Source organism: Electrophorus electricus, chromosome 5 (genome assembly GCF_013358815.1).
Source record: "Electrophorus electricus isolate fEleEle1 chromosome 5, fEleEle1.pri, whole genome shotgun sequence".
Lineage (NCBI taxonomy): Eukaryota > Metazoa > Chordata > Actinopteri > Gymnotiformes > Gymnotidae > Electrophorus > Electrophorus electricus.
Window position 1 is genome coordinate 7,854,763 of NC_049539.1, and position 20,627 is coordinate 7,875,389.

Sequence of the window (20,627 nt, forward strand, 5' to 3'; positions counted from 1 at the left end):
AGCCGGACACCTACCAGCACTGACCCTCTAAATCACATGACACCCCCATGCCTGCACCACTGTGGGCCACCTAGTCTTCCTCAGCCCTCATGTCAGCTCAGGTAATCCTATTAGTCCTCACTGCTCAAAACCGCTGACTTTGGCATGACTACAGAAACCTCATGTCTCTTGGAGTGAACCCCCCCCATCTTTCCGGAAAAGATTCTCCTCTTCTGCAGGTTTGTGGAAGGCACAAGGGAGATTGTGTTTACAAAGTGGTTTTGAGAATACTAAAATGAGAAAAAAATAAATATGGCATTTATTTTGAGGTACTGAGAAAAAAGGATGCTGAGGGAGGATACAGGGTGCAAAGTGCAGATCTGCTAGCTGTATCATTCCAGGGCAAAAGGTCTGCAATAGAGATTTCTAAACAATTAAGTTACTAGCAAAGCTTTTAGTAGCTTAAATAAAGCAACAGACAGAACTGCGCCTTAACATCAAGAGCTGAGAAAATCCCAGTCTTATGACTGAAACATGCAAAGAGTACCACAGTGTATAAAACGAAGCACTTGAACTAGAAAGTGTGGTATTAGTCAAGTGCACTAATCTCACTCTTAAAATATCTCAGGTTAGTTACTAAAAATGTATTTTGCAAGAGGCTTTCCTGGAAGAATTGTCTTGAGCTGGATTCATGGTAGTAGTTTTTTTCTAAGAATATAAGCCTAAGAATGTAAAAATGACTTTACTCACATCAATTTCAAACTCATTTGTTTATCACAGACTGACTAATGATCCCACTTGTGTGTTTATTTTGTTTACCTGTGGCTCTGCATGTTCATGTGGCTGTAGACTCGTGATAAGTCACTGTTTGGCCAGAGATGAATGTGTTAAATAAGACATTAGATCATCAATCACAAATAGGTGCAACTAATCACTGGAACAGGCTTTTAGGACATACTCTGGTTAAAGCAAACCCATTCCAAGTGTGAACTGAGCGCCACGGATATTTCAGCAGCTCTAGTCAGCCCAACTCAAGCCAACTGCACCAAAGTACAATGCAGGTGTGCTGATCAAAAGAGAAAGGATGATATTGCCCCTTTTAAAGCTTGCTGGCATGAAGTGTGGCTCATACTATAAATGCCAACAGCAGAAGCACCAAGCTAAAGCGCCATGGCAGACCATAAATCCTCTAAAGCTATAAAAGAGCTCCTGGAGTGAACAATTAGCTGATTTGAGAAGTCCAAAAAATGCCACTCAGGTCAATCCTTTGCTGGCTCGTTAGCATGACGAGGACTGGCCTATGTCAGTGCATGACCCATAAGGGGGGTATGGGAGACCAGTGGAGGCAAGGGGTGTGAGGTAGGGTTATGGACAAAGAAAGGACAAAGAATTCCAGGAATGCTGCACACACTTCAAGCTGCTCGCTCTGCTCCTTAACTCCCCTCACTTTATCTCCCACTTACCCCCCCCCCCCCCAGGCTCTAATCACTGCAATGCCTGGCCACACCCACTCACCCACCAGAGGGGTCACTGCCCCCAAAGACCTGTTGTCACCAGTACCATGTCCTTCAGTGCCCCTGCTGTATCACATCATCAAACAGTAAATGAGCCCTAGAGGAACTAGCCAAACAGTCTAGCAATCATCCCATGGTATCCGATATGCAAGTCATGTCTTAATGTCAAAACATTTCCAGGCAGTGACACCACCAAAGCCTAAATAAAGGCCGTGTAAACGGCCTGAAATATTGAACTCTGCACTCCTCTGCCTATTTCTACCACTTTTTTGCTTCTCCCTCTTTTGTCCTTTCACAGACACCGCTGATTCCCTTGGCTGACCCAAGGCGCCTCTGTCCTCTGAGAGAGGGCCATGCCTGATAGTATCGTTGGCCAGGAAGGGAAAACGGATGGTAAAACGCATTTCCCCACTGAGCACAAGGGGCTGAGCGTCGGGTGACGCCCTGGCTCCCTCCCTGCACGTAGAACATTACAGAGCATTAGATCCAGCCACTAGCGCCAATTCCACTGCCGGCCCTGACGGCTTAGCAGGAGCTCATTTTGGGGGGTTTTCCCTGTGCTCTCTCTCTTATTTCACCGCAAGCTGTTGTTTCGTCCTGTTTGGTGGTTTGGGAACTGCTGAAAAGCTCTGGTCCAGGGGGGCTGGGGAATATTTACACAGACAGCACATTCCACACCACATCGTACCAGTCTCTCCAGGGGACAGCTGTTGAGTCTGGAAATGTGCTGACGACAGGTCCACTTACCTGACTGGGTATAACCATGGGTAGACTTATCATTTCAGTAAAACTACAGTGTGACCAGAGAGCTAGAATCAGAGAGAGAAAGAGAGAGAGAAAGAGAAAGAGAGAGAGAGAAAGAAAAAGAGTGCAATGGAGAGGGGGAGAGACACCAAGGGAAATCTGAATACAAGCTTGCTTATTGTTCACACTCTTCTGGCTGTGCCCTGATAAGCCTGTGGGAGAAAGCTTGCAGATAAGAGCCTGAAGACGTTCCCAGATGTTCACTGGTTGGTGGGATGTGAGCCATTTCCCTTCAGTTCCTCGATAAGGCAGGAGGAAGACCATCTGCAGGTTGGTATGGCTCTTTTGCCCTCCTTTGACTCTAGCTGGGGCAGAGGCCATGACAGGGCAGCTGATCTGCTCTCTTGCCTTCTCTGGCCTCGATTATGATAATGTAACACCAGTTTACACAGGTGAAGGCTGACATGTCCATAACCACTCCCACTGGGGAGGAAATGTGGTGTGCATGTCACTCCAACATTTAAGGGGGTATGCATTTCACTGAAAAAGCCCTCATGTCACCTTGACCTAAATCTCATCTTTATGGAGCACCTGTAACTACCATTCAAAGCATAGAGGTTTTAACAAACAGAAAAGGGATTGGTGAATTGCCTTAAATTCTCTATAATAGCAGCAAATGACCAATGACCTCTCAGACAGAACTGGGATTGTGTTCTCCCATCCTAACGTATTGAATATGTTTGGAACAATGTCAGTGTCCAGTCAGTGGAAATACAAGTTTTCCCTTATGGTCACTTGCCCATGTGGAAATGTCTGGTGTCCCTTCACCCTCAATGCATCAAACGCCCTCCACCTCTTAAACAGATATAACATGCGCTTAAGCTCAAGTGTAACTGATAGACACTGAAGATGTTGTCAGCTACATATGTCAGTGCACTGCCACTTGACCCCAACCCCCAACTCCCTTTCCCAAATTCCTATCGGATAAAACAGCAGGGAATTGTCCGTGAAACAAAGCCAACGTTGGGGGTGTTTTGTTAAGGACTTTGGCTAACATTCCAATCCTAATCGTCCCTGGCAACTAAGCCTTTTAATGACCCAGCACTTCTAAACATTTACTGTTCGGCTGGACTACAAAAAGGTACTCACTGCTCACCACTGGAGTGTGTTTTTATGGAAGAGCGTCACTCTACGTTTTAAGAGACTTGCTCCATTGTATAGAACTAAATATCAATGAACAGGACGGCCGCTGGATTCAGCTTTCAGCCTCCGAGTTAAAATTAGCAAAATAAACACTAATTTTGACATTCTGTTCAAATGACCCAAGTTCTTCCCGGCACTTCGTTCAGATGGTAAAATAAACGATAGAAAGAGGAAGATATTATATAAGTGAATAATCAGAAGCTATAAAAGTAGGTGCTCCTTTTCAGGCGCTTCAATGATTCATTAATTTTTAGCTTGAGCGCCCTGAATGGACAGGTAGTCGATACAACTTGGCAAAATTCACCGTTATGCAAGGCTCACCACGCTTAAACTGGAAATTTCCAATCTATTCATCATAACACTCCTATTGTACACAAACATTTTTTGTCGTGTCACAGTATGAGTTTTTAAAACTACAGACACACAGATATGACACTTATTTGCTCATTACGGTTATCACCGAGGACACAATTAAAATGACAACGAATGGGCAACGTTGCATCTTACCTTATACTAACATGTGAAAATCGACCGAAGACGCCGGGAACATGTCATCATATCTGTCAGAGTTGTATCCTTTGAATCCTGAGAATATAATAAAAGTTGAAAGAGTCTAAGTATCCATACTTTGTAGATATCGATGCGTCAAGTGCCTATAAAACTATACATGGAACGCAGTCTTCTGTGGGCGGGCATGCTTGCTAGAGATGGAAATATGTCTAGCTCATTTATTAAACATCTTCATTTTTTATTGTGTAAATTCATGTACAGTCATGTCTTATCATGTACATTCTCTATTGTAATACCCGATTAAACAGTTGAATAGCGCCGTATGAAATACAATGAACACTAGCTGTTGCACCTTCTGGGCGCAGTTAAATTGTTATGGACATCATGAGAGTATCATGTAGCCCATTTATTAACCAAATAAGCAGAACCCCAGAGTGAGGTATTACCTAAGAATGTTGCTAACACCTCGGCTATAGCTGGCTAATTTTATGTCCCCTGTTTCATGAAAGCTCCACAAATCATTCACCGACTTGTAACGAAAAATTGACGGTCAGTCATTGAGAGTCGATGCTGCCAAACAGTGAAGCTATTTGCACTGTCGATGTAACGACATAACCCAGTTTTAATCAGAAACACAGCCTTGAATACGAACGCGAAGGATGCGGTCACTTACCTATCAGACTGGGGTCTCCGGTACGCCGCCTTTCTAGGGCGAACGGAGTCGTGAAAGCCGCTGTGTCACCAGTTCGAGTCATGCGAGCACCGCGCACATGTTACCGCGCACCTTATACGACTGTCACATGAGCGCACTGAGCGGTCGAGTCGTTCTGTCACTCTCCCAAGCTCCGTCCACAGACGGTGCATCGTCCAGGAACAAATCTGGTCATTCCAAAGGCGAGGCGACTCGGAGAGCGTCACCCCCAGTCCAAGAACGGCCGATCTCAACCCACCACTAAGCGAGACTGCTGTAACCACGCTGCAGATGCAAGCAGACTAGCGATCAATGTTATTGAGCAAGTAACTTGCATTTGAAATAGAGAGGCAAAGCTTTTCGTGACGGCCACTGGCGCTACAAACCTGTATGTTTTTCACGGGTGGTATACGAGTGCTGAATTGTAATGAGCACACATTGCAGTAACAGCAGTCGAGCCTTTTGGGGTCTTGACTCAGATTAGAGGCTTGGTTTACAAGAGCTCCAGCGGATTAGCATTAATTGTCCTGTTAAAAAACTGGCCCGCCTAGAGGTCAGTGAAAACACCATAGCAAACATCCCCCGACACACTGTTACTGTGTAAGTGGACCGCAACATGAAATTTCATAGGATAATAAAGAAAATCATATGACGTCAAAACAATTACTTAAAATGTAAAGTGTGCTATTGATTTTACATACACACAAAAGTCTATTGAGGGATGTCGATGAAGATTAAGCCTGGTTAAAGTATGCCTGATTAAAGTAGGCTATTTTTAAAAATCTGCTACATTTTTCTCAGATCACAATAACCTTTATTGTAAGGTTTAAGTGATAATACTTAATGCCATGTCTGCCGCAGCAATAGATGGTAATATTCGCACTCACGTTGCCCGAAATGGGAAACCCGGACTTTAAGTCTGCTTTGGATACAGGTTAATTATCCTTACTCGCTGGCCAGTATCCCTGTGCCATTTGCTCACTGCCTCTGCTAGAGTCCAGTCTCATTCCTCAGCACGGGCGACTCATCTTCCACAGCAGCAGGGGACAGTGACCCGCCGCTGGAGCGAGGGAAGGAGGTGAAGTTTTTCAGTGGGTGCCTTTCTGCGTGGGGTAATTAAACATGCGGCTCTGCGCACGATGCGCTACGTGCCATCTCAGTCGCAGCTGAAGCGTCTGCTGCTCAGCGCTCATTCCGCAGCTAAACTTAGACAGCTTTCTCAAAAGGGCCTATTCTGTTTTTGGAAACTTTACCTTTATGTGAGAAGGAAAAGACTTACTTTAAAGTAATACTCCGGCATGTTTCAACCTCATTTCCATCTAAGCCATCTATAGCTTGATTATCACAGACAGTAGTTTTAATGCAGTTCGTTGACCTCAGAAAAGAACAGAAAACCCAGACGACCTGAAACACACACCTTTAATGAAAGTGTAAGAGCAGTTGTTGAGAAAGAGAGCAACATCTGCTCTTAAGCATCCTTTCCCGAGTACAGTAAAATTATTGTTCATGGTAACTGAACATATAAATTACTACAGATGACTGCTGCAGATTAGATTTAAAAAAAAACAACTGAAATATTCTTGTAGTACAATTTTCCAATGCATGTTACACAAATAGAAACTTTGTGGTTGACTATACCATCATATATTGACATATATCATTCATAGTTAACTATCTTAGTTAATCAGTTAATCAATTAATCAATTAATATCAATTAATTCCATCTGAAAAACTCTCACATATACATGAATCTTTTTGGAATTCCCCGAGATCCATGGCATATTTAGATATCCATTATATTTCCTGTTTGAGGCAATTTTGCTATTTTTAATTTTAGGTTTTTATTTAGTTTTTCTCTAACATTGTTGGCAAAATATAGCAGCTTCACAGAAAGGTATATGCCACTCAATGATATAGTATAGCAGACACTTAGGCAACTTACAGAGCAACTAAGTTATTAGATGGCATGGAAGCAGCACCCACTGCTATTTGTGTACAGGGATAATCTAGCTAACAAGTGATAGATAAATATTTGGGTGGCACAGTGACTTGGCAGTTAGCATGTTCGCTCATCAGTGCCAGGGTCTTGCTGTGATCATGTCCCTATCAGGTCTTATCTACCATGTTCTCCCCGTGTCTGTGTGGGCTTCCTCTAGAGTCTCTTGTTTCCTCCCACAGTCCAAAAATATGGCAGTTGGGTTAATTGGATACTGTTAAGTGTCCTGGTGTGAATGTGTTTGTGCGTCTGCATGCCCAGTGGTGGATGGTGCTCTGTGCTGGGTCTTATCCTCTTTCCCCTTCTCTGCACCCGATGCAGTCCTCCAGGGGGCTGTGGTTTCCGCGTGTGTGTTAATTGGGTGTAAATGCATCTTTTAGTTTAAGCATTATTGGATTTGAGAAAGGCGTTATATAAATGTAACTAATATTGAACATTTATGAATTGTCATTCTTAAAATTGGAATTACATGATTGAAAACTGATGAACATTGATGTTTTTACTCTTGTTAAGATGAATAAGATGAGATCTTTTCATAAATATACTTTTAAGCAGAACTTTCTCACCTTCACATTTAGTGTTATAATGTTCCATCAGTTTACTCCTTTAGAATCCTGGTTTCAGTAGTTCTGCCACTGGATAGTTGTGGGAGCTCCAACAAGCACGCTGGAGATTCATATTTCCACACAATTGGCATCTTTTCAGTCTTTTATTGCCCCTCACTGGTTCAGGGGGATTGGGAAGAGTGCAACCCAGCCACATTTACGCAGGCGTTTAATGCCACCTCTTAGCTCCTTGTTGCTTGTGGAGTTTAACCATAGACATGGAAAACCACTTAGGGGCTGCCAGGCCTCTGTAAAAGGCTTCGCAAAAACATACCTGTCACCAGCACAAAGACCATGGGCACACTGGCAGTTGCAGCACGGAGCATTATTATTAATATTATTAAACCTTTATTTAACCTGGGTAAAATTCACATTGAGATAAAATTACTTGGCCAAGAAGGCAACATACATGCATACAACATACAAGAAAGTAGGCAAAGAATTTTAATGTAGACGTTTTGTAGCTGGTCTTAAAAATTCGTAATTTTTAAATAAGATTATGCAGTGTTTATTATCCTCTATGGGTCTAGCTAAAAAAGGCATTCAGGCTTGGCAATGTGACAGGTTGTGCCTTAAAAAACAGGGTTGGTGTGCGTATGTTTTTCCCCAGAGATATACCATATAATCCTTTAATGCACACATTAATATTTTGAGAGTCAAAAAAGCAATAATGACTTAATCCTACCTCCTGTATATACAGATAAATTTAAATTCTAACTTAACACCTTAGACAAACCATCTATTGTATACTTACAAGGCTTCAATTAAGCTAAAGGAGCATATCTGAGGAAGGGAGATTAGTTTTTTTCATGGATGTTTGACCTTGTATAGAAGTCTTAGCATGCTTTTCTTTCTATCAAAATGAAGATGCAACATGTTGATTTAAAAAAGCTTTGATTTAATATCAGTTCAAATTAAGTCTGTTACCACTTTGTTTAACCATTGAGCCGTACACCCACTACAGTATTTGATTATAACTTTTAACTATGTCACACATTTAAATAATGTATACCACAGATCTGTGTTAATGCACTATAGCTGCCAGAAAAGATGGTAAAAATGGATGGAAAAAATACTGCATCATGAGATACAGCGAATGAACTTTGGTCTCAAGATCCATGTTATGAACCTTAAGGGCAGAACCAACATAGTACACCCTAGTTGCCCTTAGTAACTGAGTAGTTCCAGAGGCTGATGTGTTTAGTATGTGAAGCATGACTTCAGGGGTCAAATTGTCCTGCTGGTTATCACCTTTAACAAATGCAATTACTCTCAACCATAGTCCAGGCAACCAAGTGTGACTCCCCGATCACGACACCCAATCAGCAAAGGCATTTAAAGCATTTTCCAGATTTGCTCAGCAAAAACAAACAATCTGGGGGGGAAAAATGTTAATTTCTCCCTTAGATTTGATAACAAATGTAATCATGGAACAATCTTTGAAAGCATTTCGGAGAAGGGAGAGCAAGCTGGGATAGGAGAAGTTTAAAGTGCTGTAGTGTGTATACTGTTATAACACATCCCAGTTAGCTCAGGACAGGCACCAATTAGCTAGTGATAAATCAGGAAAAACATTTAATTAGGCAGAGCTAAGTCCGCCAAGACTCAGGTCAGACACCAAAGCATTAGAATCTCAGCCACATTTAGATAATCAATGATCGGTCTTAAGAGCGAGGGCATGAGAAAATATACCAGAGTAATTTCGTGGAAAATATATTTCATAATATATCTTGGTGCGATGTGATAAACCTGTATTGCAGATCAAGCTCGTTAAGTAACTCGCTTCCACTTGAATTTGATACACGGCTCCCCCTTCTGGACATGCAGTAGTAATACAAGCCTAGTACTAGCAGTACTTCGTGAATTAAAGAGAAACTACATTAATTCAGCCATCGGGAGTTATAGAATATTCTGGATTTGGCTGAGAACACTACCGTAGAGGTCAGTCATCTATAGGGGGCATGTAAACCAAACCCAATTCTGTTCCAGCTAAGGATTATGATTGGTTAGGGTTTAACATACCTGCATGAAAGGCAGTGTTAGGTTAACACCAAATTTAATTGTGACTGATATACAGGATGTCAAATATGCTGTGCCAAACCATTAGTTTCACATAGGGCCCAGCCCACTCACGTTATACACAACATTGCAAGCTTTTCAAAATGGGTCTTCAGGCACCTCCCTTCATTGGTGTTTCACTGACTTAAGTCCATGACATAAAAACAACAACAACAACAACAACAACAACACCACAGGCAAGCCAGGTTTAAGTTACTGAAGAAAAAACCTTCACAAAAGCAATTAGTTGACAATGCCTTTATTTATTTAACAAGAAAAAAAAAAACAAAACAACAACACTTGACATTTGACAGTTTCATACATTCATGGCTCATGGGCTCTGGCTCGCTTCACCTGACACGGCACTTCTTCAGAGTGGAGGTGTTGTCTGAGGCTTTGCGCTTACGCCCGGGTGTGGCCAGGCTTTCAGCCACACCTCCCAAGGCGACTCCGGGAAGGTAGTACGCATCCATTGGCGGTGAGGGGTCCTGAGAGGGGCACAAGGAATGAGCAGACTAAAGGCCTCCATCAACACTTAAACGCTACTGTCAAGCACAAAACACACGTAGCAGATGAGGACTGAGAAAGACACTGTCGGTAAAACAACCGGCATCAGCAGCCACAGAGATATAATGGCAGAGAAAACAAAAGGAAGAGGGGTATGTAAGTGGTCTATTAAATTGCTTAAAAATTAGATCATCAGCAAAAGGACAAATAAAACCTGAAGCAGGTAAATGGAGCAAAACAGAATTTTATATGACAAAATGGCTTGCTAAATGAGCAAACCACCAGGCAGCACGTGGTCCCAACCTGCATCAGGTAGTCAGCGATGTATTCTGGCCGGAGACATTTGACCCCATGGGCGGAGGCCTCAGCCACGTCCACCCTCACGTCTCCCGGACCCAGCTGGCTGAAGTCCGCAAACAGGTGAGTGGTGTCCTTATACAGAGAGGGAGAGGGGCTGGGTAACACCTGTGCACCACGGGAGACGAGGACAAGAGGAAAAGACTCAGAAGGAGGACAAACAAAATCTATAATGTGAGAGGGGTTTAGGAAGCTTGCAGAGAGGGATAGTACATGAACAAGGCAAAATATTTTCATGTACATACTGACAATATCAAATGTAAATACAGACCCCTCTTAACCCATTTTTGTCATGGCCGAGACAGACAGAGACAGAGACAGACCCTTGCTCCTCCAGACTGCAGCAATCTTCTGAATCCTGCATCTCTGGCCTGGTCTATATTCAGCATCACCGTCCAGCCGCCAAAAGCACCCTAGAGGATGAAACGGGAGTTATAAATCCTGCAAGCACTTTACAGGTTTTAAAGGGAGTGTGTGTGAGGTTTGCACCTCTTTATCCGCATGCCCCTGCAGAGCTTTCCTCCAGCGCAGAGCAGCTAGTGCTAGTCTTTTCTGCTGAGATGTGATAGAGGGTAGAGCATCCAATATAGAGCGGCTACCCCACTCATAATCATCCTCCTGACACACACACAAACATTATTATTGGTTTTATACAGTGTATTAAAAATCTTTTTATGACAGCAACAAATCACACTCTTGACATTAAATGTTAGCGAGTGATGAAGGGCCACTGCCCTCATGGGGGCACTAAAGCCCCATCCACCCACCGGGATGAAGTGTCCCTCAGAACGGCAGGCCTCCAGGTAGGAGCGGTGGAGAATCCATTTGCCTGCAGCCATGGCGGCCAGGTACTTCTCATTCCTCAGAGGATAGCCCACGATGATGTGAGAACAGCTGGGATCAAAACACTGCTTCTCCAGCAAGATACCACCTACAGACAAACGGACACAAACTTACTGTGTTACAGTTAAATATGCTCCCTGAAAATATATATTTTTTTAGATATTAGCATTATGCTAGATTACTACACAAACATATTAAACTACAGTTTTAGTCCGGTTTACTAACCCAACTCCTCTATGAGGTAGCTGTAGTCAATGCGCTCCTGTGGGTTGAGTGAAGACAGCTGGAACCGCGGAGGCTCCTTCTTTACCGCCTCCTCCTCCTGGACAGAGAAGACAGAGTAACTTAGATGAGAGCTTCCAATCATAACATGACTGCCCATGAAGTGGATCACCTCAGATGGTCTAGGAGTCGTGGATGACAGTTTGTGTAGATTTGTAACACAGCAGTGTACCTGTGGCTCAGGTGGTGCTGTAGGCACAGAAACAGGCAAAACATTGTCAGGGGCTTCGGGGGCTTTAGAGTCCCTGGGGTCAGCATTAACCCCCAGAGGGGTCACCTTCTGTTTCATCTGCTCCTCTATCACGTCACAGGCAGCTGATGGGATTAAGGGAAAGTATACAGCCAGTTCTTGTTAATTTCACTTACTGAAGGATCAAATACTATTGAAAAGGCTCTGAACACACCAGTCTAGAGCATTTAGTAAATGTTCTACAAAAACAGTAAAAGTGGAGTTTTTAAGTTCAAGGCTGTTTTGACATCAGAATAACATTCAGTTACTTGAGCTGGCTGTGCATCCAGATCTGAAACCTTATCTTACACACACATGCACACATGGACAAAACTCCTCTCACCCAACTCCACCAGTTCGGAGTCGGTCATGGAGTCTCTGGCGGAGGGGGACTCGTGGGAGGGCGGAGGGGGTAGGATGGCGAGGGGCTCTGAGTGCTGGGAAGGGCTGCCAGGCCACTGTAGGTTATCAGCCAACTTGGCCCGCTCCTCCCTCGCTGTGGGGTCATCCCACACGATCTGCTCGCTCTGAGATGCCTCCGTGTTCACATCCATCGCCACATCACGCGACATGCTGCATGCCAACATACACGCTTCATGACCTTTTATCCCCACAGGTTCTAAGCTTCCTATAAAAATGCTTTACTACCAAAATGCAAAACAAATCATACAGACTGTGACTGCTCCTTTTTAAAAAGCATTCTGCTAATCTGGCTTTGCTGTTTGCAAATTGCCAACCCAGTCTTGTTAATGGTTCGAATGGCATAATCTAATATTGATAAATGTACACACACACACACACACACACACACACACACACACACACAGTAGTGATTAAACAGATACTGTCTGCTACTTCTCTGCAGTCTAAAGCAATGTATTTGTGGTGGTAGTCATGTGGTGGTGGGTACCGCAAGGCCTCGAGCGTGCGACTGCGTCTTCCCACTCGGCCCAGGCTCTCTGGAGTTCGAGGGGAGTCCAGCCCCCCAGAGCCCATGCAGGCCAGTCTGGAGGAGGCCCGCCGGTGGCTTGTCAGCTTGGTGGCGGACATGATCTCCTGCAGCTGCCTCTGTAAGTTCTCCCTCATCTCCAGAGTTTCTGTCAGGTCTGAGAGCGAAAGCATGAGAGACAAAGAAAATACATTTTAAATACACATTGCGTGCGCACACACACACACACACACACACACACACACACACACACACACACTTCATTATTTGTGTGTGCGTGTACAATCATCATCATCTCCAAACAAAAATACTTTTGTTTGGAGATGAAGTAGTGCGTGTTCAGTGGTGCTCACCCCTCCTTTCAGCACTGGCCTGCTGCTCTTGCTCAGGCTCCGCTCCACTGACTCTATGAGGGGTGGAGATGTCTGTGATATTGTTCACAGAGCAACTCTTCAGAGGGAAAAAAAAACAAAAAAAAACAAACACCATTACCCTTTGAAACCTCTCTCTATAGTTGACCATGGAAATTCGGATATAGGGGATCTGCACAAGAGACGACAAAAAGGTCTCACCCGGGTGTCCCCATCTTCAGGGAGAGCTTGGGGTTTTGCTTGGACTGAGGCAGGAGGAGGTGACCTCTGGGTGCTGTTGCTCACCTGACTCAGGGTCAGGCTCATTTTGGGGTTAAAGGTGAAAGGGTAGAGCGACTCGGCTACATGCTTCTGTTCATCTGTGCACTGAAGGGAAAAAGGTAAGTAAAGAAAAGTTTCAGATAAAATGATTACATAATGAAGTTTTCTAGTCTTTTTCTCTACAATCCTTTACCCGTTCAGAGAAAAAAATTCAAAGCCTTTTTTTTTTACTGTAAATAGAAAGGTCAAAAGTTAAGCCTCATTCATTTTCATGTTATCCAGAGTGACGTGTAGTGTGTGTGAAAACACACCGCCTGTAGCCAGTGCTGTGATACTATATGCAGGCCCCTCTTCTTCACTGCCTTATACTCTTTGCTGCTGTCTCCTACTTTGCCCTGGTAAATGTAGTGGGTGACAGTGTCATCACAAGACCACCTGTAACAGACAGACTCTAGTTTACCATCACTGCCAACAGAAAGGGAAGAAAACTAAAAAAAAAAAGTTCACAACAGATCATTGCAAACCTCTACACTCTGCTAACCTACTTGTTGGTTTGTGAACATGGAACATATACAGTTCACAATTTGTTATTTGTTCTGTACTTTTGCAATAAAAGTGAACTTTTTTTCTATCTCTCTGTAGGTTTATTACTGACAGACTAAATAAGAAGGGGAAAAACAAAATAAGGTGAAAGGGACATTTTGTGACTACCTGAATTCTGCTCCCAGGGACGCAGCTATTGCATTTAGCTCACCCTGTTTTTTACTGAGTTTCTTACTCACACACACCACAACTCCAGTCAGTGGTGTTGATGCCTGCTCCTGCACCTAGAGCACAAAGCACATGAAAAGTATGTCTTCAAAGGCCAAGAAACTGCACATTAGACCTCACACATTTTAGTTCTGACTGGGTAATTAAAGGTTGCAGAGTACTGATTACTTTGTTTAAGTGTCACCTAAGAAGGAACAAAAATGTGTGATCACAGACCAGCCCAAGAATCCACCCCCCCCCACCAACCCCAACCCCTCCCCCTACAGACACATACCCACACACCCACCTGAAGTTCTGGCTCCTTGCCCAGTTGTGGACTTGCAGTCAGGGCAGCAAGGCTCAAGACATGACTACGGTTGCTATTGGCAACTGCTGCCTTCAAATTCCTCTCAATGACCTCACTCAGAGGAGTCTCCACCCTCTGGCCCTGCAGGGGCTTATTACCAGGAGTTTTTAAGTGGTCAAAAACATCCTGCAAAATAATCAATCACACAGACTAAAAAAAACGACAAAAAACCCTCTGCAGATCATACCTAAATACCCAAAATGTATTTCTTATAAAGTTTAGTGTTTACACAAAAAAAAAGAACAAAAAGAAAGCCTTTTTAATTAAAGTTTTATTTTTCAAAAACTGTACAACTATTATACATGCTGATTGGTTGCTAATTGCAGGGGAATAAATCACACCATAAGTATTGTTATTGACTTATTGCTGTCCTCAAATAGAACCATCTCAAATTCAAACCTTTAGCACTGTCCTTAGCAAGATTCTAGACTTCAGCTTGTCCACATCGGCTCTGATCTCTTAAGTCACACAGCCACTGGAGTGGCGTTTCCAAGATGACTTCACCACTAACCTTGATATTAAAGGAGGGGCCGAAGAGCCGGTCTCTGCTGAGGAAGCGCGATGGTGTGTCAAGCTGAAGAGCTGGCTCTTTCTGCAGACTCCCTGTGCCTTCGTCCGGCCCTGGCATCGTGACATCCACCTCCGACCGCTCACCGTTCTGCATCTTGCGGAGAACGGAGTGGATGGCACGGCTCTGAAGACGGCTGGTGTCCAGGGGTGTCACGGCTGCGCCGTTCTGGGGACCCAACAGGGGGAGCTCTGGAGAGAGGCGCAAGGGGACGGGGGCAGCAGGGGCTTTCTGAGACGCTCCAATGAAACTCTCCTCAGAATGCTCTGAAAAATCAAAAATATAATCTGTTGCCAAGCACAATTCTCCAGCTCTTCATCAATTGTCAGTTTCTAACCACAGGTACTTCAGCAGTACTGCTGAGTCTGATGTACTCATTCCAGGACATTACCCAATGCCATGCTGCTACTATGTTAGTGTCACAGCAGGGTGGAGAATACTCTGCCAGTCTAATAACATCTGATGAGTAGAGAACCTGTATCAAGAAACTGACCAGTGATGAATGAGGTAAATGAGGTGGGCTGACAAACTGTACATGCAACAGGTGTGTTTCAGTACTAGTGAACCTGCAAAGTAACCAACTGATTAGTAATTGGCTGCCAATAACTATTTTAAACATGAAATCCTTGTTTTGAAACTGCAGTATTCATTTTTGCCAACTGACCTGGCGATGGTGGCAGATCAACCAGGTAGTGCGCCTCCTCTGCACGTTTTCCTGTACGGGCGGACTCTAGGACCCAGCGCAGTGTTACGGCAGGCAGCCCCCACTTCTGTGCTGCCTGGTACTTGGTGCCCTCAGGAGTCTGTAGGACCAGGTGAGTGCTGGCCAGCATGCCTTTCCTCTGGTTGGCAATACGCACAAAGTACTCCTGTACACTGCAGAGAGAGCCAGCAGGCGATTACAAGGAGACAATTTCTAGAGACATGCAAAGAGACAAAAGCAAAGGCATATACAATGGCAAACTATTCCAATTTTTTTTGTCCTTTCTGAAACTGATTAATTCACAACAATTTCCATTAATTCTAAATCAAAAGGTGATGTAACTTTCGTACTAAGGACTAGAGTTTGTGCGAATTAGTCGGTTTAAGTGCATGCATACATCCTGAGTCATGGCACTCTGTGTGTGTGTGTGTGGACCCACCTAGCACCAAGATGTTTGGCGAGGAGGATGAGAGATTCTCTCTCTGCCCCACTGAACTGGCTGACCGAGAGCACACAGTCCCTGAGAGGACAGCAGCCCTCCCTCACCACCACCGGAGAGAATAGTGGATGAGAGGCCAGAGGCAACACAGACTGCTGCTCCACACACATAGTCTAAACACACAGATCATGGAGAACACAGAGAGAGAGAGAGAGAGAGAGAGAGAGAGAGAGAGAGAGAGAGAGAGAGAGAGAGAGAGAGAGGAGAGAGAAAGGAGGTCAAGTACAGAAAACCTTCAAATCTAGAATAAACATGCACAATGTATTGCGCCTTCTCACCAGCCAGGTGTCCGTAGCAACCTCATCCACCGTGGCCTCCACCTCACAGCCCAGCAGCGGAACAACGGCATAATCAGCCACACCCCGGAAACGGCCAACCACCACCTTCCCCATGTTCTCCATCACCAGCAGCGAGAGCTGGGCCTCTGCCTCTGCTCCGAACCCCACCAGGAGGAAGCGCTTGCCCTTGAACAGCGCTCCCTCTGAGGCCTCAGGCAGAGAGGAGTCCTGCCCAGGGGCTACTGGGGCTGCCAGCGCAGAGCCTGGAGTCTTGTTACTGCTATTTGGGGCTGGAGGCTCCACTACAGGGAGATTTTGACAGAAAAAAAAACCCATAATAGATAGAATAAGTCAGAATAAGTGAAAGAAAAACAAATAGTCTAAATAACTTACTTATAACAACTTTGGCAGTTTTATGGCCAGACATGAATGGAGAATAACATGGTCAGATAATTCCACCCACCTACAGTCTGGTCATTGTCCATATACTGCGAGAGCAAGTCTTCCTCTGCCCTAGCCTGTGGAGCTGGGGGCTTGGCAGCGGAGGGTCTGGGTGCGGGCGGGACAGGCATGTCCACTGCGGCAGGGGCAGGAGGGGGGAACGAGGGATGGAAGTAGCCCTCCACTGGCAGCACGGACCCATGAGTGCAACTGTCCAGCAGCCACTGCACTGTCACCACATGTGGCCTGGTAGAGAACAAGCACACAATCAGGCAGGTCTTAGACAATCCACCAAACATGGCTGCCCTAGCCCTCAGGTTCAACTCTGAAATCTCTGGGTCAGTGCATTCTTGTGTTTGATTTTAGCTCCCAGTGCCTCTGAAACAGCTACTCATCCCTGTTTTATGATGACTTTCACAACCTCCTGCCAAGATCAATAGCTCCCTCCCTCATGATCTAGTCTCACAGAATTACATGGTTTCTGTGGCTGAACATACGAGTGCTCCAACTTCTCTTTGTACTGACCTGTGGACTGCTTTAGCGAGGAAGTTTTTGACATCCTGGTCTACTTCCCCCATTACAATATGCGTGAGCTCCTCACCGGGCTGGTTGAAGCGCAAGCCTCCTGCAGAGTTGACCAGCCGACGGAGCTTCTCCAGCCTCTTACCTGCCGTGCCACACAGGAAGAGCTACAGGGTACAGGAAGCACGTGGCTTCAGTCTCACTCATTGATAAAGGGCAAATGTAAATCAAGCAGGAATTGTGTACAATTTACATTTTATCCAAAATAGTCATGAACAAATTCAATTTCAAGGTTTCTGTCTTGAACCTTGTAGTGTAAATGCAGGATGGTCACATCCATTAATTTGAAAATACAATTATTTGTGCAATGAAGGAAACTCCCAAGGACTTATAGATGGGTTATTTACAGACAGAGCTAGACTCACCTTACAGCCATCCAATAGGTCATCTGTTGGACAGACTGTGACGTCGAATGAGTCGATTGGATCAGGAGTCTCCAGGCGGCTCGTGGTTGCCGTGGTTATAGCTGTTTCGTTAACATTCATGCTGACATTTGAAATATGGCTCAGTCCAAGCAACGATGGCCCATCTGTTTAAAAATAGTTCCAACGTTGTACAATTTCCAGGAGTCACTGGACAAAGTGGAATCTCTGATATTACCAAGTTTATTTACAATTTCATCACTAAACCACAGCCACTAAAGGCTATTGAGTGTTTATTAAACTCTTTGGCTCCGCTGGCAGGTGTGGGCCTAAACAAGCACCTGCCGTTTTGGGCTTTCACGTGTCAACTCAAGCATGTCTCAATTTTTAAAATGTTGTTTTCTTAATAAGGCAGTAAAAAAGCCAATGACTAGGAAACTCAGGTACCATACTGCAAATATTCTAGACAAAACCAGAATTATGTACATTCTTCACAGGGCAGAGGAGAGACAATAACATTAAACCTTTGGACTTTTGGAAACGCACCTTCCTTGCTCATGCTGGAGCCGGTGGGGGTGGAGGTATTGGGTCGGCCTGACTCCTCTGCTCTCCTCTTCCCCTCTCGCTCTACAGCATAGCGACTCTCATCCTGGGAGAAGCCCTTTTCAATGCTGTCAAAGAGCCAGTGGAGGGAGACACAGTACACGTTCCACTTCCTCGCAAACTCATACTTCTGACCTGAAGGCAGACAGACTGCTTTAAATATGGGAAGTACCTAAAATATTCTGATACAGGCATCTAAAGTTAATTATTAACTTATGCAGTTTCTAGGGCCACCTGAGGGTTCATTGACGATGAGGTGAGTGCACTCGTTCATCTTCAGCTGGCCAGTGTAGTGGCCACCGTGCAGCTCGCAAAGCCGCTGCACCTCTTTGCGCTCCACTGTGGACAGACCTGTCACACACACTGTGCAGCCTTTGAGCACAGGACACAGATAGTCTTCCATACACAGGTCTGAGTGCAGGAACAGGCTGAAGCAGACAGGGGGGAAATGACACAAATGAGAAAGAGCAAGAAACTGAAAAACAAACAAACAAAAAAACAACAACAAACAAACAAAAAACAAAACAAAACAAAAAAGACAGCAACATGTTATTTATATCCAAAGTTATTCATTTCTCCACAAAAATCAGTAAGATATTACTCCTACCTCTCCTGAGATTTTTCCCAGCATGCTTTGACCCAGGTAGGCAATAGGATGGGTTTCCCTAGGTTGGCTGCCACCAAATACTTCTTGCTGCCCACCTCACCTGCCACCAGGTGAGTGACAGATACGTTGAGGTCTCGGTAGACCCGGCCACCCATTAGCTGGACCAAATCCATTACTTCTGTCTATACAGACAGACAGACAGACAGACACACACACACACACACACACACACACACACACACACAGTTGTACCCACACTCACATATACAAACTGTGCAATACTCCAAAAACAAGTTACATGGCAACCATCAAGGCTTGTGACATTTACAGACACTGAAATAGTTGCTTCAACAATAAACAGGACCAATCAACAGCATTGCATCTTTCCTCCAAGTCCCCACGCAGTGCTCACCCGTGCTTCCTTGTCCAGACTGGTGCAGGACACTGCAATGTCAGCCATGGCCATGTTGTAGACCGGCTTCTCTGCCTTGGGCACACACCTCTGCAGCTGCAGGCAAAAGAGCACCACTAAAGGACTCACTATCCTGCAGCCCAGCTATCACACACACAAACACACACATGGAAATGAGTTAAAACAGACAATATAACATTATTGGAAAATCATAACACTATAGCCATACACTTTTTTTCATGTAACTTCCTAATTAAAAAGCTTCAAGCTTCAGAAATCCCCATACTAAAAAAAGATAATGTCAAAATGCGTAAAAACCTTAAAAAACCCCCAAAAAAACCAAAACATAAATGTATGACATATAAACACACCTGTCTGCAGTGCTCAAATGCATTGCTAGTGAAGTCACTGAAGACATACAAGGATTTATCATTTTGCTCCAACTGCAGTGCCACCTCCTCATCAATGGTCTGCACATACTTCTCAGACTGCAGTTCCACAATGGCCTACACACAGAGACATAAGGGGAAGCACTGCATAGTCACTATAAGGGGATTATAATAGAACTTTTAAAGGATCATTAAAGACACTAGTTACATAACACTACATACTAGATGCAAACAAGGACTACTAACAACAAAGGCAAATAAACTTAATTGTTAACAACACTACTGGACTTCACATGAACTGCACTGTAAATATTTTATCTGGACATTTAGAGATCCTACACAAAGAACACATTGCCTCAGAAATATTTGCTTTTAGGAGACCAATTTTTACCTCATAGGCACTGAGAGCAAGCTCACTTTTCTGTCCATTACGTTCAACAAACTTCACCATGTATTCATCCCGCTTCCCTTTGGACATTCTGGCTTCTTTCCTAAACAATGGGAAAGACGGCACTGCATTAATTCAGTCTTAGAAACAGGTTAAAGGTGGCGCTACAGCTGAATGCAAAAACAAACTGTTTAGGTCTGTCTTTACTTTATACTACCTGGACGTCAGAAAACCAGAGCCAGATTCTTAGTCTGAAACAAAAGTAGCCCAGCTAGTTAAATAGCCAATATTTCCAAAGTGGTTTTAAGCATGTAAGGCTTTGATCAGTTTGACCAGTGTGCTCCATAAACAAATGCAATAAAAGCTACGTAGGCCAAAAATTATTAGGTATAACTAGCCAGTGTTCCTAGCTAACGAACATTAACCTAGTTACATGATCTTAGATAGCTAGCTACATTCTTTTTTAATGGAAACACAAAGTAACGTGGTCATACCAAAACAACCTTAACGTCCTCTGCGAAAAACATGTTTCTGTATCGAAACAGCCAAATACACCACCGACGTTAGCCAGGTTAGCTA

At 44.2% G+C, this 20,627-nt stretch overlaps 2 protein-coding genes across 10 annotated transcripts in view; both read right to left on the reverse strand.

The window, feature by feature from the left end:
* The window catches only part of tmem108 (transmembrane protein 108), a 40,669-nt gene extending 35,031 nt beyond the window's left edge, over window positions 1-5,638 (reverse strand). For 2 of the 5 annotated variants that reach the window (XM_035526359.1, XM_035526357.1), the window contains exons 1-4: window positions 5,529-5,638; window positions 5,028-5,188; window positions 4,624-4,926; window positions 3,948-4,025 (exon numbers count right to left, since the gene is read on the reverse strand). The gene's annotated coding sequence lies outside the window, so the exon portion shown is untranslated. Of the gene's footprint in view, window positions 1-2,240; window positions 2,303-3,947; window positions 4,026-4,623; window positions 4,927-5,027; window positions 5,233-5,528 lie in introns of those variants that run through there. The other 3 variants (XM_027004349.2, XM_027004347.2, XM_035526358.1) reach the window with 3 other exon arrangements.
* A 3,943-nt stretch (window positions 5,639-9,581) lies between these two features.
* topbp1 (DNA topoisomerase II binding protein 1) overlaps window positions 9,582-20,627 on the reverse strand; it is an 11,585-nt gene continuing 539 nt past the window's right edge. The window contains exons 2-29 of one of the 5 annotated variants that reach the window (XM_027004381.2): window positions 20,266-20,299; window positions 20,052-20,151; window positions 19,643-19,777; window positions 19,272-19,367; window positions 18,860-19,041; window positions 18,487-18,680; window positions 18,196-18,387; window positions 17,653-17,816; window positions 17,231-17,394; window positions 16,728-16,951; window positions 16,265-16,566; window positions 15,927-16,099; window positions 15,449-15,660; window positions 14,728-15,050; window positions 14,157-14,342; window positions 13,811-13,926; window positions 13,411-13,534; window positions 13,040-13,204; window positions 12,821-12,917; window positions 12,429-12,624; window positions 11,862-12,091; window positions 11,462-11,604; window positions 11,233-11,329; window positions 10,932-11,095; window positions 10,654-10,782; window positions 10,488-10,577; window positions 10,111-10,272; window positions 9,582-9,788 (exon numbers count right to left, since the gene is read on the reverse strand). In XM_027004381.2, coding sequence (XP_026860182.2) covers window positions 9,651-9,788; window positions 10,111-10,272; window positions 10,488-10,577; window positions 10,654-10,782; window positions 10,932-11,095; window positions 11,233-11,329; window positions 11,462-11,604; window positions 11,862-12,091; window positions 12,429-12,624; window positions 12,821-12,917; window positions 13,040-13,204; window positions 13,411-13,534; window positions 13,811-13,926; window positions 14,157-14,342; window positions 14,728-15,050; window positions 15,449-15,660; window positions 15,927-16,099; window positions 16,265-16,566; window positions 16,728-16,951; window positions 17,231-17,394; window positions 17,653-17,816; window positions 18,196-18,387; window positions 18,487-18,680; window positions 18,860-19,041; window positions 19,272-19,367; window positions 19,643-19,777; window positions 20,052-20,138 — 4,485 coding nt within the window. In that variant the 5' untranslated portion in view covers window positions 20,139-20,151; window positions 20,266-20,299 and the 3' untranslated portion in view covers window positions 9,582-9,650. Of the gene's footprint in view, window positions 9,789-10,110; window positions 10,273-10,487; window positions 10,578-10,653; window positions 10,783-10,931; window positions 11,096-11,232; window positions 11,330-11,461; window positions 11,605-11,861; window positions 12,092-12,428; window positions 12,625-12,820; window positions 12,918-13,039; window positions 13,205-13,410; window positions 13,535-13,810; window positions 13,927-14,156; window positions 14,343-14,727; window positions 15,051-15,448; window positions 15,661-15,926; window positions 16,100-16,264; window positions 16,567-16,727; window positions 16,952-17,230; window positions 17,395-17,652; window positions 17,817-18,195; window positions 18,388-18,486; window positions 18,681-18,859; window positions 19,042-19,271; window positions 19,416-19,642; window positions 19,778-20,051; window positions 20,152-20,255; window positions 20,300-20,627 lie in introns of all 5 variants that reach the window. The other 4 variants (XM_027004382.2, XM_027004378.2, XM_027004380.2 and 1 more) reach the window with 4 other exon arrangements.